Raw genomic sequence first — 15,672 nt, forward strand, 5'->3', positions numbered from 1 at the left:
CTCGCTGGGGTGGGTGCTCCCCACGCCCTTGAAAGCACGATGCTTCCCCTGCTAACGTGACCCTCCCCCTCCCCCAACGGCCAGTGCCTTTGCCGGGTTCCTGCGTTCACTCACTCAAGGGATGCCTAGCAAGGACCAACTGCGTGTCGAGCTTTGCGCACATTTGTGGTTCTGATTTCTCACCTGTCCCTGGGGAAAGTGGGGTTTCAAGTTCCTGTCGTTTTTGAGGATGACGGGGACCGCGCCCCCGGTTGGTGCGTGGGAATCACCTGTGGATGCCGGCTAGATGCAGGCTCAGAACGACCCCGAATCTCCAGGCACAGGGCCCCGGAGTCTGACTCGAATACTGAAGCCCCCTCTCCCCGCCCGCCCTGATGATGATAGCCACCCAGCCTGAGAACCTGCCCCTAACGTATTTTCAGCGTGCGGAAGGCTTATTCTGAGATCCACTTGGACCTGTGAAGCAACACCTAAAATTCTGCCCACAGAAGCTTGCCCACCGGCAAGCTTTCTCCCCAGGCGGTTTTGCAGGTCAGAGTTTTGGCCTCCTGAGCCTCTGCCTAGGGTTTGCTGTGGGGTAAGGTTTTTGCAAAACAGCTGTGTTTATCTGAGCTTTAATTCCTGTTTTCAGGAGCTTAAGTGTTTCAATGTTTGCACACGGGGCTGCTGTGCTCACAGATATACACTGGCTTGCTCACTGTTGCCTTCCGGTCACTTTTATGCGCACCAGGCCCCCCCCCCCCCCCCCCCCAGCGTGCCGGCCCCACCCCTGGCTCCCGCTGCAGAGCAGATCTAAGGAATACTCCCCCGCAGGGCCCTTGGATCCGCCTACTTCATTGCACTTCGTGGTTCACCCCTGCCTGTGGGGCTAACCTGTCCATAGAAGGCTGGGGGTGGGGTGGCATTGACCCAAGTTCCCTTCAGAAATGGCAGCCAGGGAGTGTACTAGCAGCACACAGGCAGCGCGGGGTCATGGCTGGTGGCCACACGGGCCCTGACCTCAGGGCTCAAGTCTGGTCCCCGCCCTTTGGTAGCAACTTGAGTCTTGGCCAGTTACGACTTGACCTCCCTAAGCTGCAGCCTGCTCGTCTTTAAAGAGGGGAGGAGACCAGGCCAGGTTCCTGGTGCTACAGAGGTGAGTCTGGCCGTGCCCCAGGGCCTCAGTGCAGGTGAGCGGTCACTGGGGCAGGCGGGTGCACCTGTTACTTGGGGGGGGGGGGCTGCTCCAGCCGTTGCAGGGGAGCATCGCTCTCCCGCCAGCCTCCATGCGAGCTCTGTGCCTTTCACCCTCTCGGTCAGTGCGGGCCTGTAGCAGGAGCGCAGACTGAGGGCCCCGGGGACGCCCCCCACCGGGTGGGCCCCACGGTCATCAGTGCTTCTCTGTCCCCCTCCCCCCGAGGGCTTCTCAGGGACAGAGCTTTGGGGTTTGTCTTTGCAACTACAGGGCTGGCATCGTCTCGACACACAGAGAATACCTACCTGGGGAATGTACGAGCTCGGATATTTAAGGTAAGGCAACCTCCCCTCCAGCCCAGGCTGCTGCTGGACAGGCCGGACTCAACGTGTCCCCCACCGTGGGGCTGTGCGAGTGAGCACATGGTCAGCTGCAGAGAGGGGAGCCCCTCGGCCCTGAGTTACCTACATGCTGAGACCTGGAAAGGTCAGATACCAGCCCGGGTGGGCGAGGACACACGCAGTGGGGAGGGGGCAAAACAGGAGAGGTTGAATTAGAATTACCGTCTCCACTATCCACGCAGGCCACATTCTGGAACGAAGATCTAGGATTGGGGAAGAGGAGAAACGAGTAGGGCAGCGAGTGGGGGTGGGAGGCGGCTGGTGCCGAGGCCACAGGGACCTGGGCTCGCCCTGCTGCCATCAGTGACCTTGAGCAAGTCCCTTCAGCCCCATGCGCAGATTTCCTCATCTGAAGATGTGCCCCAAGAGGATTCTCGCTGCACAGGAGACTGAATGCGCATACGGGAAACACAGGCTCATCAACCATCTAGTGTTCCAAGGGCCGAAGGCAAGGAGATCAGAGTTCCTCTGGTTTCTGGCGTCACTGGGGGAGGAATGTCCGAGGCAGCTCGCAGCATCCTGGAGGGGCTGCCTCCGAGGGGGCAAGTCCGTTAATTTCAGACAGACACCTACCAGGTTTAAAACAATATAGAACCGATGTAACCACTGCAGCACTGATTCGAGAGAAAGCCGGCTTCCCCTTTGCCTGAACTATCCGGATAATTACATTAGCCTGTCCCAGAAATAGCCTGATAGTCACTGGTGTCCACACCGAAGCCCATCTTCCCCGTCAGCACCGTCTGTAGGCTTTATCTGGTCTAGGTGTGTGATAGGCACTAACCTCCACCAACGAGGAACCCGAAGGAATGCCAGGCCAACACTCGAGAGTGTTCAGTGTTGTCGCCTCCAGCCGTTTTCCACCTCTGCTTCCAGGCTGGAACGCTGCGATGGATCCTAGGACGGCACCGGGGCCAGAACCACTCACTTGGACCCAGACTCGGTTGTTTACCAGCCACGGCATGTCCTGCAGGGCAGTGAGGCTTTCTGGGCCTCCTTTTTAATTTTTTTTAATGTTTTATTTATTTTTGAGACAGAGAGAGACAGAGCATGAGCAGAGGAGGGGCAGAGAGACAGGGAGACACAGAATCCAAAGCAGGCTCCAGGCTGTTGGCACAGAGCCCGACGCGGGGCTCGAACCCATAAACTGTGAGATCATGACCTGAGCCGAAGTCGGACGCTCAACTGACCGAGCTACCCAGGCACCCCCCTCCTTTTTAAACTCTGTAAAGCTGAGAGGTGTGTGCCTCTTGCTGGGGGGGCAGGGCTCTCCCCTCTGCACATAAAAAGGAGAAGTGGGTGCATGGAGGTGGGAGTGGGAACGGCGGTGTGGGGGGGGGGGGGGTGGGCAAAATGCAGAGGACTTGTTTTGTAAGCCCGGGAAAGTGATGGACATCTTTATGTCTCCAAAGCTTTGACACAGGAATGGCCGTGTTATCTACCCACCCACCCGCCGCCCCAAAGCACAGCCAAGCAAGAGCCCTGATTCTCTCCGAATGGAACAGAGTGGACGACTCACAAAATGGCTTGATTTCAGATGTTTGGGATCAACTGAGAATATGTTTATTTAAAAGCAATTTTAAATATTAAAAAAAGTAGAAATTAACACATACAGTACTGAAAAACGGTCACATTAACTCCGTGTGAAATGACAAGTGTACTGATGCCTCGTGGTAACACCCAGACGAGAGTTTGGAATTTATCTAGCGGCACTACGGGGTTCCTATACAACGTGTAGAAGTTCTAGGCAATAAAAAAATAAATAGCAATTGCTGTTCAACAGTAAAATAAGACACAGGCTATTTGCAGAACGTAACTTTCCCCCCTGGGGGAAAAAAGAACTAATTAACTATTTTTTTTCCCCATAAGTTTCCATACCTTCAAAATACTATATCATGTACAAAATTGCAGATAGTGGCTCGCTGAGTTTCAGAACAAAGATTCAAACTCGACCAAGATCACCAAAGGTACTTGTCCCTAGCTTTCCTATGTCTCGCGGTAAGCTGGATTAGACAGAACGCAAATTCCTCACGGAAAACAAAAAACCAGAAAGAAAAACACAGAAGGTATCGGAAAAAAACCCAAAGGAACAACTGCATCTGTGGAAGGAGGAGAAAGAACAGACAAGGACTCCGTGTAATTTTAGACATCTAGGTTTTGAGTTTTTTAGAAAACCAGTTTATTTTGAGATCGGCTGAAAATACCGTAGGCCATGAAGACGAACGGTTCTTCAGTGCAACTCGGAACGCGTACTTGAATGAACCAGGACGCTCCGTGACTCGGGACGGCGCCTTCCTGGGCCGACGGCCCCGTGAGCCGCCTGGCTCCTGACGCAGGCGGGCTGTGCGCGGCTCGCGGGGGCCGCCGGGCCAGCGACTGCTCAAAACCACTTTCCAGGAACAGCTGGGAAGTCGCGGTGCAGGTGCGTTCACGCAAGGTTTCTTTGTGAGGTGGGTGTTCGGAGTTTTCGCGGCGATCCCTTCAGCAGAGCCGGGCTCCCTACCACTCCCTGAGCGCTGTGGTCCAGGGGGCTTTTCCCATGGGCGCGGGAGGGAGCGCGCGTCTGTGAACCGAGCGTTTCTAAGCCACGCGCTGCCGAGGTTCCCTGCTTAAAAACACCAGCTTTCTATGCTGTTGCCAACAAAGCGGTTTAAGCAAACGCGATGCCACAAGGACACACGGGCCTCGGAATCCGGAGGGCGGCCCCGCCGACTGGGGAACGCTGAAAAGAACGTGCTCTTTTCAGAACCCAGACCGACGGACAAGACCGAGCGCGCAGGGCGCCCTCAGCGGCCTGATGGCCGCGACTGGGACGGAGAGAACACGGAGGGAGACTCGCTGCGGGAAGAGCGCCGGTTCACGGCGGCGTTCGAGCACTTGGCCGCGACCTGCCTTGAAGGGAACGGGTTTACTGAAGTCAGCTTAAGGCTGGAAGCCTCACCTACGCCTCGGGTGTCATCAAAAGCACGGAGGAACAGGAGGCTGGCTTCAGCACCCGGATCCTATGGGGGGGGGGGTCGGGGGGAAGCCGTGTGAAGGGCTGACTGTTAAATTCTTCTTGAATCCTCTTTTACAGGTTTAAATTGATCAAGGACAAAACTGACAAAATAATGAATTTAAACTGGTGTATCAGGTGCTTTAACACATCGGGAGGATGCTAATTCATAACGGGATACGCAGCTTCACGCTCTGAGAAGGCCAAATGACTGACTAGAAACGGGTATTGTCGCAACCTTGTAATTTCTGCTTTAATGGCGATCAAGTTTAAAAAATGTACAGTTCAACTTGTCCGTACTGTTCCTTTATAAAAGGCAGATTTCAGGTAAGCTTCTAAATGCATGCATAATGTAGAGGCTAATGTTTCCTGGCGGTCCTCGGTTCCTGAAAGTTGAACTTCACCAGATGTGTTTTAAGCTTTTGTCAAAATAGTCGTGAAGGATATGTTATTTCTGCATAATGAGGTAATATCTCAGGGGCGGGCACTCGTCACCGTAAGACAGGATAAACCGACCGCGCCTAGCCTGCCCGAGGCGGTGGGGACGGTCAACTGCCACCAAAGGGTTTGGGCCGGTATTTTATTTTGCTGAAGGAGCAACACTTACGTTTAACCGAGCACTTCTCTGTAATAAATACCAAAGTAGGTTTTTGTGGCTGTGAACCGTGTACACAGACCGCTACAGGCCGTTCTGTCACGGAGCTAATTTCACCTGGAGAACAGAACCCACCTCTCTGCTAATGTTGCGTTTTCAGTAACACAATGGAGAATACTGTTTTGTTAGGAACACGAGTCAATTCTACGCCTTTCAACGGCTGCTGGAGACCACTTCTCCTTGCGAAGCCAGCAGCTTCTGTCTGTCTGCTTGGAAAACAGCATAGAGATGTTAAGTGCTAGACGCCAGGGATGGCTTTGGCAAACCAGTAAGGCGCGCCGGGTCCCAGGGCTACCCTAATACTGGCGAAGGCGGAAGACCACAGACTATTTACAACACACACTGCGTTCCCCTCCTGAGGCGGCCCTGGAGTGAGTCCCTCGTTCTGTAACAGCAGCTATATACACGTGTGCACGGGAGTACGTGGAGGCGGCAGTCTTGCGTGAAGATGTGGACAATCTCAAGGTCCTGCTCTTTGCTAGTCAGACAGGATGTGAACAAAGGACACTGGAAAGACCCCCTTCCTTTCAGGCTGTCCTTCGATATGCCCGATCTGCGGGGAGAAAAGAGTCGTCAGTCTGCCAGCGGCCCACGGGCCTGGGGTGGCCCCCCAACCTGGTGAGCTATAGGGCGCTAATGACAAGAAACTACGTGCAGCAATAACAGAGGAAGGTAGGACACGCTCAGCGCTTCTCCAGGACCTCACGGCGCCCGCACGCCAGCCCCAAGGGAGGGGAGCGTCCGCGCCCAGGGCCCGCGGTCCCACATGGGCTGCAGACTCCACGGTCCGCGCTCTTAACCAGGGCGCTCAACTGGCTCTCCCGCTGAGCCTCCTCGCACAAGCCTTGCTAAGCCTTGTCTGAAAAATGGGGCTAAAGGACCCTTTCTCCTCAGGACCCTCGCGAGGTTACACGAAAACCCACACAGATGCAAAGGGCTGGCTTGCGGACCAGACCTGCTCGTTCTGGCTGCTGTGGGGGAAGGAGACCGATAAGGTCTGAGATGGACGGTGGCCTGGGGTCACTTTACGGTCTGCTGCCCGAGCCTGTGAGCCACAGTGCCCAGCAAGAACCTCCTAATTAGCTCAGTTAGGTCCCCATTAATTGCATGAAGGAGAATCCTGTCACGAGCCTTCAGAGCAAAGACGACACGCACACTGGCTTTAAAGGACAAAAGCAGAGAGTGGACGGATGGTGGCGTTAGGGACCAGGTCGGCTCTCACCTTCATCTACGAAACACCAGCAATGTGGACGTCGGCTGAGGCAGGAGCTGTGAGGGGAGCCCAGGGCTGGTTCCTTTATTCACCGGCTCTTTGACCTGGGGCAGCCCCCGGGGCCCCCCTGGGCCGTGGGGCATGGGCTTCTCATCTTGGAGGCAGAGCTAACGGTAAGACCTGACCTGCTCACCTCGGGCGTCTTACTCAGCTGGCGTCAGGCACGTGAGAGGGTTCTGTCCATCAGAAATCGCTGGTGCCGTGCACGGCATTATTTTTATGTCTGCTTTGGCAGATGTGCTGACACTACAAACTTTCCACTTACTCCCTCTGGATCCTCTGCTGTCCTCACCACTTTCTTAGCAAGGGATCTGGTCGCCGCTTGCTTATAATAACATCACCGTATCATCAAAGGGCATCCTTGTGGGGAGGGGTTACTCACGGCCCATTTCTGAGCAGGAAACAGGCCTCCAGAAGGGACATGCCTCATCCCAGGCCACAGGGCATTGTGAGTGACTCCCACGGGGTCTTCAGAGCCCATCTCCTTGTCATGACTCTCTAGCAGGCTCCACCCCAGGAGGAGGCCCCTTCCTAACAGAGGCAGGAGGGGCCTGGGGCTATCCCCACTTGTCCCTCTGGAGCAGGGGGGAGGCACCTCATCCCTCCGGCCGGGGCTTCCCAGCTTCAGCACTCCTGACACCCAGGCCAGCAGCTCTGTTCTCCCAGCACTGCAGCACCCTGGCTTCTACTTGCCAGAGGCCCAGAGCGTCCCCGCTTCCCAGGTCCCCAGCGCCGCTGCTTCAGTCCCAGCAAAATCTCTGTCGCTGTGATCGAGAATCTGCAGTCACTCCAGGCCCAAAGGCAGAAAAGCCAAAGGTACACACGTACGTGTGTGTGTGTGTGTGTGTGTGTGTATACGTGCACGTGTGCTCTGGGCCCTAGCAGGCTCTGCTGGCAACTGTGAACCACAGGTCCCTTCCCAGCAGACAGAACGGGGTCCCTCTGGGCAGGTGGGGTGCAGGCTGCCAAGGAAGCAGAACCTCCAGGCTGATGCTGGGAACGATCAGAGGACACCATCCCCGATGCCTCCGGCCAGTTGTCACGGGAGGCCCACTCCCGTGGCAGCCAGGACAGCATAGACCTGTCGGCTGCCCTTACAGCCACCGAGAATCTCCAAACAGCCGCTGTGTGAGGGTGATGGTGCCTTTCCGTTCTGACACCTGGGCAGCAGTTTTAATGAAAAAGGGATTTTTATAGATATTTTTACTTAATCCTCTAAAATCAAGTGAGGAAGGTCTGATGGCCCACTTTACAAAGACCGGCCTGCAGGGTGGATTAAGGACCGAGCCTGGGGACAGGGCAGTGGTAAACAGGGACGCAGGCCTCCGAGCCTGAGCCCGGGACGGTGTGTTTTGGGGAGCAGGGCATCGGGCGTCGGGGTCAGAGACGCTCCCGAATCCAGCTGCCTACCATGGTGAACTGTCCTGAGCTCTTCCAGTGAAACGGCAGCAAATACCTGCGGCTCACGGGGGGCATGATAACAAGGGTAAAGCACATGCGTGCAGTAATTCTCCTGAGCCAGTTTCGAAGCCCCACGGCTCTGTTCCTAGCACGACAGCGGTGACAGAAGACACCCAGCGACCACACCAGAGGGTAAGCGAGGCGGCCGGCAGGATCCTGGCGCCGGGCGCTGCTCCTCATCGCGGGGTGGGCACCCCCCGCCCCCTACCCCCCGCACCCTGGTACGTACCCACCACTCCTGGTCTTCCTCCCCCGTGACCACAATCACTTCCCCCTCCATGAAGGTGAGCTCATCGTCATTGTCCGCCTGGCAGTCGTAGATGGTCTTCACTCGCCTCACCTTGTTTTTGCCCTTCAATAAAGAAACTGGGTTTTAGCTGAAAAAAGGACACGCAGACCTTGGCGTGGGCTTTAACCTCCCCGAGCCTCGACTTCTCCCCTGTGGGAGGGGAGGCCGGTCTGCCAGGCGCCCAGGTGCTGTGCGCCGCCTCCCTCTTCCCCGAGCTCTGGGACGGAGCAAATTACGGGCGGGGATCAAAACGCAGCTCCACCGAAAGCCATGAGGCACCCTGCCCTCCCCCCACCCACAACAGCAGCTTGCAGAGATGACAGCAGAGGGTAAAAATGGTGCCGGGAAACATGATGTAAAGAAGAATGCGCATCTTCTGCAGACTGAACGCACGACATGAACACATTTCTCAGTCCCCTCACGCAAAGTACCAAGTCAGCACATGCTGGGGAACCAGGATGCAGCGGCCTGGGTGGGAGGCTTCCAGGCAGTTCCCAACAGTGTTTTAACGTCTGATCACTTTTCCCTTGGGCTTTTATCTGTTCTGGTTTTTTGCAAACAGAAAGATGGAAATAGAGAAATCATCTTCGAAAGGAGGTTTTTGGTGCCCTGCTCGTTAAATAATTAGTATTACAAAAGGCGAGGTGTGGGGCGCCTGGGTGGCTCAGTCGGTTGAGCGGCCGACTTCGGCTCCGGTCACGATCTCACGGTTCGTGGGTTCGAGCTCCACATCGGGCTCTGTACTGACAGCTCGGAGCCTGGAGCCTGCTTCGGATTCTGTGTCTCCCTCTCTCTCTGCCCCTCCCCTGCTTGTGCTGTGTCTCTCTCTCTCTCATTTAAAAACCCCCCAAAACCGAGCAGTGTCTCTCAGGGTTTTGGGTCAGCTGACTCCTCCTCTGCATGCTCTGGGCTGTCCCTCAGCCACCCCCTTCCTCTCTGCAGCCCCTCCCGCGGCCGGTGACGCTGGAGGAGCGGCGGCCAAGGCGTCTGAGCTCCGAGGCCCGTAGGCGAGAATTTACAATGGGGAGGATGAAACGACAGCGTCAGACAACCGTGCGAGCGCGTGGTGTGGGCCGGAAACTGCACCCGGCAAGGCCAGCAGCGGCGCCCGGGGTCTCGGAGGTTGCCTCCGGGGAGAGTGAGCGCACGTGCCACACCGCCCAGGGCGGCCTCCGAGCCGTGGACAGGGGCTGTGTTGGTCCCTCCTCTCCTCCGGGGCGGAAGGGACACACTTCTGCTGCAACGCTGTTCTTACAGAGGGCGAGGGCAGAACCGCACGCAGCGGGCGGCCCTTCTGCTCCCTCGGGGACTGTGCTCCTTGGCCTGGGCCGCCAGTGCCCCCCACCAACGGCACGCTGAATCTTCCTGGAGCCCTGCCCCAAAGAAGGGTTTTTTGGGCAAAAAGCATTTTTATATTAGAATAAAACCGACATATTACAGAGTAGGAAGCGTTTCATGAAAACGAGGGAGTGTGAGATTTCAACCGAGTTCTGCACGTGCAAGTCCCCTGGGCTTTGCCTCCACCTCCTCCAGGAAGATGCGGCGAGAAGCAGAGAGCAGATCTGCAGAATCCGGAGACGGAACCTGCTCTCCTGTGACTCTAGGAGAGGAGGACTCTGGTCCTCCAGGCTCTTGGAGCTGAGTGTCTGTCTGCAAGGTGCCAGCTTGGTGCCACTGTCACTGCACTTAACTGCCTGTGAGCTGGCTTGGTGACTGCACTGGCTCCTTTCTGTGTACGGGGAAACTGAGGCTCCTAGAGGGTAACGGGCCCAGGTCACGCAGTCGGAGCGTGCGCCGAAGGCAGGTCCTGAGGCCCCCCCGCTGGAGTGCAACGCCCGTGTCCCTGACCGCCGGGCTCTGCTCTGGCTCGATGCCAGGGGAGGCGAGCAGGCCTGTGCTGCTTCTGGGCCCGCTGGAGCACGTGCCCTCCCGCGGGGCCCCGGAGCGCAGCAGCGGGCTCACGAAAGCCTCAAACGCGGCGCCTACCCACCGTATTGATTTTCCTGGGCAGCGGGACGGGCGTCTCTGGCAGAGTGGGCGTGAGGTCGTTGGAGTCTTCGGATGCTTGCTTTTGGATGGTGTCTCGGGACTGCACGTTCGGGGAGAGATCCACCGTGTGTGACTTCTGGGTGACGTCTGGGGGCTGCTGGGCCTTGGGCGACACGTCCCCAGCCTGGGACTTCGCCAGCAGGTCTCCCAGCTGCGGTTTGGGAGGGAGGTCCTTCATCTGTGGCTTGGGGGGTAAGTCTGCCAGCTGGGGCTTGGGGGGCAGGTCTCCCAGCTGGGGCTTGGGGGGCAGGTCTCCCGGCTTAGGAGGCAAATCTCCCATTTGGGGTTTGGGACCCAGTTCTGTGGGCTTCGGGGGTAGGTCTCCGGGTGGTGGCTTCTGTGGTAAGTCTGCCAACTGTGAGGACTTCTGAAAGATCTCGGGCGGGATGTTGGCTTTGTCCAGGGAGAGGTGATGGCTGGTTTCTGTTTTCCTTAGTGCCACTGTGGGAAGCAACCACAGAGAGGGAGGTCACTGGAGGGCACCACGAGGCGGGGAAGTGCTGCCCCCTCCATCCATCAGTCCCCAGGAGGACCGAGGGACAGTGAGTGGCTGCTCCGGGGCCGGACCCAGGCACACACTGCCCGTCCTTAGGAGATAAAAGTTGGAGGCTTGGAAGGCGTCCACATTACAGTGTGTTATTTCACACCTCAGTTATGTAGGAATGGGATGTGCAAACTAATCCAGAATTTAAAAAACATGACTGTTTAAATTAAAAAAAAAAAACAGCAACCATAATACAAACAGGTTATAAAGTTTTCCACAAGCCTACCACCTAAATGTAGCCATTTAAAGTAAGGGGACAGGGTGTCTGGGTGGCTCAGTCGGTTAAGCATCCGACTTTGGCTTGGGTCATGATCTTGAGGTTTGGGAGTCTGAGCCCCATGTCAAGCTCTCTGCTGTCGGCACGGAGCCCACTTCAGATCCTCTGTCCCCCTCTCTCTGCCCCTTCCTTCCCAAATAAACAAAAAATACAGTACTGGGTCATATTTCCTCCTGGACTTTTCTGTATGTTTTCCACAGATAAAATGTTTATCTGCCTTTATCTATATGCTGCTTTAGGAAGAGTATTTGCCAGTTCAATAAAGTTCCTTTGGCAACAGTATGTACTTTTTAATGTTGCGTTCTGTTCTGTGGCTGTCTCATAATTTATGATGAATTCCTCACGTTCACACGTTTCACACGCTACATAAGGTAAGAGATGAAAAGGCTTCTCCCCTCACCCACCCCAATCCTTCGAGGTAACCTCTGCAACGTTTTGGTGACACAGGTCCTTCTACTTACGAATGTATCTTTTAAAAACCCTACGTGGCATTTTCACGTACTTTGCAACTTTGTTTTCTGCCTATTTAATGTGTTTGGGAGGATTTCCTAGGCAGGTCCCCCCCACTCCCTGTGTGGCTGCGGCCGGAATACTGCACCGCCTGGGGATTCCAGTTCGTCAAACCATACCCACAGCTCTACTGGTAGGACCCAAGATCCTACGGACATGTCCAAGGCCACTCCACCCGGTACTTACCTGCTGTGTGATCTTGGGCAGATTACACAACCTCCCTGTGCCTCACCTTCCTTATTTCTAAAACATGAGTCAGTACAGGTCAAGAGTTTGCCAACAGGACCTGGCAGGCTCTAAGCATTATATAAGAGCATTATCACACTGTCAGACAGGGTTGCTGGAGGCGAGGGTTCACATTTTCACTTATTCTTATAACTCGGGCTCCTGGTACAGAGCCAAGTACACAGTAGACATTCATTCAGCAAGGAAGTAGCTGACTAAGGCACATGGAGTAAGTCAAACTAAGGACGCTATTCTAAAAGTACAACATATTCCCAAAGATATTCTCAAAATTTATTTAAAAAAAAAAAAAAAAGAAATAAAAGGTGAATGCTGGTGTTGTAAACTGTCACAGGCTGTACCGTAGCTGTTTCTGCTCATGGCCTGCTCAGCCATGTCCCTTCCTAAGGAAATCAAATTCAAGGGCACGCTGCTCGCGGGCTGGCCCTTGAGCTCCAGCTGGTGTGGCTGAGCTCAAAGAGTTCAAGCAAGCCAGATTCCTCTCTCGCAAGTCACCAACGGGGTGAGCGCAAGGCAGAGGCTGGCAATGACGGGGCAAAGCTGGGGGATCCCCCGAGGCGGTGGGCGTGGCAAGCCTCTCTGTGAGCCACTCCTGGGGGAACAGACACTAAGTCCTGGGCAGAGAGAACCCCAAACCATGCAGCTCCAGTGCAAGGAATCTATCCTAGAAAAAGGATCAAAGCCAGGCCATGAGATGCTCGTGCTTGAATGTTCAGCACTGCACCGGTCACAGCGCCAAAGCTTCATGCTGTGTGGACGTAGAACGACCAGGCCTACGTAGCCCCTCATGGCACCAGACAATGGACTATGATGCAGCCGGTAAAAGCCGGATGGTGTGTAATTTGTTATGGAGAATGTTGTTGATTTGTTGTGTGAAAAAAAACAAACCAACAACTCCAGCTTAAATCGTAACCTAAAACAAAGCACAGAATAAAGGATATATACCAAATTGTTTTTATATGGGCAGATAGAAGACTTCGGGTGATTCGTGTTTTTCTTTTTTTGGTTGTATTTTTTGAAAACCTTCTGGAATGAATACATGTACTTTTGTAATAGGTAGAAACAAGATAAGGGGTTTCTTCCCTAGGGAAGCTTGCCCAACCTTTGGCTATTCTATTTCCAAGCTGGTTTTGCGTTTTCCCCTCTCGAATTAAAAGTCCTTTCTGAACTGCCTTTTTAACTCGGAAGGGTTGACAAGCTGATTTTCCCCGCAAACTGGACTCCAGAGAGCACGTTGCTAGAGTGAGGCCCAGTAAGAACAAAAAAGGAATGAGAAGTCCACCCCCCACCCCCACTCCTTGCAGAAACCTGGGAGGTTATGGTGTAGCTGGTTCGCATGGGCTGGACTGGGTGGAAAGCACGCGGATACAGCCCCTTTGAAAAGCAACATGACCCAGAGTCCGGCCTATTAAACACTCTTCCCTTGGCCGTGATCATTCTACTCCTGAGAATGGCTTCTAAGAGCATAACTGAGGAACAGGAGGCAGAGGAAGAAAAACCCTGCAAACTCCTGGCCCAGACTCCCGACAGAAGGGGTTGCTGCACACAGGCTTGTGTGACATTGGGCCGATACTCGACTGCCGGCCACCGGCCTCGCGGAGTGGTTTTGACAGGGGGGAGGACTGGATCCGGGCTTTGGGCACTGACAGCTGCACGCTTCCCACAAAGAGAGACCATCAGACGGCGTCCGCCTCTGGACAAAAGGACACCCAGCCCCCAGGCAGTAGCTCTGCTACGGTCTGAACCTGTATCTGACTGGGTCTCTAGGTCCCACTTCCAACTGACAGGAGAACCAGAGAATACAGGCACGTGTGAAAACAACCGCACGGGGATGCGGTCAGCAAATTCCAAACCGGAGAAACCTGTGAGGACAGGTAACCCAGTTCCTTCCACAATAAATCACCGGAAAAGGAGAGACATGCAAGGGAAACCATGAGCCAAGACGCTCAAGAGACAAATCAGTCAGGTGTTAACATGTGGACCTTATTTCATTCTATCTTGTCTTAAACGATTTGTTAAAGAAAAAAAAGGGGGGGGGGTGTGGGTTGCCTCAGTTGGTTGGGCGTCCGACTCTTGATTGTGGCTCAGGTCATGATCCCAGGGTTGTGGGATGGAGCCCTGTGTGGGGCTCTGCACTGAGAGTGGAGCCTGCTTGGGATTTTCTCTCTCTCTCTCTCTCTCTGCCCACCCCCCCCACCCCATTTCCCTCTCTTCCCCACTCGAGCTCTAAAATTAAAAAAAAAAGACAGGCATTTATGAGATAATTAGAAATGTAAACTGGGTATTTGAAAGTACTAAGAAATTTTTTATTTTTATTTATTTATTTATTTATTTATTTTATTTAATTTTTTTTATTTTTATTTTTTGAGAGAGAGAGCACGAGCTTGGAACACCGTTCCAGAGTTGGGGGGGTGGGGCTAGTGCATAAGCATGGGGTCCACATGAGGACACGGCCTGCTGCTTCCTGGGCGCCAAGTGCAGGCAGCCGGGGACATGTGGTGGTGAGCGTGGGGTGGAGTGGGCTTACGTCCTGTTCACGGAGAAAGCAGAAGCGAGGAGAACAGGAGGTGTGAAGGACGGGAGGGTTATGGTGGTGGCAAGTCAGTAGATCCCGCGGATGGAGGGCACCAGGTCGCACCCGAGGCCCGTGTGAGCTCAGGGTTTTGACCACTTCTCGGACTGCTCTACGGTCCTGACTGTGCCTCTCCAGCACGTCCAAGTGCGTGGAGTCAGCCCAGGGCTGGTCAAGCGGGCAGAGCCAGCACAGCAGGGGCGCAGAAGGTGAGGGAGAGCACTCGGGGAGATTCTGGCTCCGGAGAGGATGTGGGACAGTGAGAAGGTGGCAGTGGCCAGGGTGGGGGTGTCACAGAAGGGGCTAAGAATCGCCAGGGTTTGGGTGCAGGAGGAAGGGAGCCGGACAGGCAGGTGGAAGGAATCAGTGGTGAGGCGTGATGGGCAGAGAAGAGTGCAGGGCTGAATGTGGGGCCGGTTGTGGAGGAGTGGCGACAGGGCCGGGGAAACACCTCAAACTTCTCTGGGATCAGGACAGCCCTCTGGGCTGAGGTTAAAAAACAACAACAACAATAAAACAATGACTTGAGATAAAGACTTCGTAAATCCAGGGGACGCTTCCTTTGTGTTCCTTGGAGAATGAACTGGCAGCCACCTGGGACTCCCTGGTACTACACAGGAGCCTGGGCAGCACCCCTCCAAATATGTCACTTTACTAAAGACCTCTGGAGCGGGGTGGATCCCAGCTCTCCGCCACGAATCCCTCACTTTGACTTCTGGGGTCAAAGGTCTTGCCGTGGCCACCAAAACCCACGGAGCAGCCACGAGTCCTCTGAGCCTCCACCGGCACCTAACGTGGGCCCTCTGGCCTGTGGGCCTAGGTGAGGACGGGCAGAATGAACCAAGCACGTCTGGGGGTGTTCTCCCAGCTCCCAAGCAGGAGCTGGCAACAAAGAAGAGGGAGCAGATAAGGTGACGGGACGTGCTGGTCTTACGGATGAAAAGCTCCATCAGGATTAAAGAAGATCTGGTCAAAGGACCGAGTGTCTCTGCTTGGAGAGGAGGCAGCACTTAGAGACACTGCTTTCTTGTCCTTCTCAGAGCATGCGTCCCTCTGCTTTGCATGAGGGGTGCCATCCCAGGGAAGAATTTCTGTGCCCCCCAGCAGCAAGGTGCTTTCTGAAGCATGATCTCATTTCGTCCCCACGAAGCCTCACGAAGCAGGCATTCTTGCCCACATTTGCAAGTGAGGACTTGGAGGCTTCGGGAAGCTTCCGGGTCCACCGTCCAGGC

General features: G+C 55.0%; 1 protein-coding gene across 5 annotated transcripts in view; it reads right to left on the minus strand.

The window, feature by feature from the left end:
* Positions 1 to 3,112: 3,112 nt before the first annotated feature.
* Positions 3,113 to 15,672, minus strand: part of ASAP1 (ArfGAP with SH3 domain, ankyrin repeat and PH domain 1) — a 352,683-nt gene continuing 340,123 nt past the window's right edge. For all 5 annotated transcript variants that reach the window (XM_058699088.1, XM_058699087.1, XM_058699086.1 and 2 more), the window contains 3 exons: positions 10,236 to 10,735; positions 8,186 to 8,308; positions 3,113 to 5,775 (listed from right to left, as the gene is read on the minus strand). In XM_058699088.1, the coding sequence (XP_058555071.1) occupies positions 5,701 to 5,775; positions 8,186 to 8,308; positions 10,236 to 10,735 (698 nt within the window). In that variant the 3' untranslated portion in view covers positions 3,113 to 5,700. The remainder of the gene's footprint in view (positions 5,776 to 8,185; positions 8,309 to 10,235; positions 10,736 to 15,672) is intronic.

Source organism: Neofelis nebulosa, chromosome 14 (genome assembly GCF_028018385.1).
Source record: "Neofelis nebulosa isolate mNeoNeb1 chromosome 14, mNeoNeb1.pri, whole genome shotgun sequence".
Classification (NCBI taxonomy): Eukaryota; Metazoa; Chordata; class Mammalia; order Carnivora; family Felidae; genus Neofelis; species Neofelis nebulosa.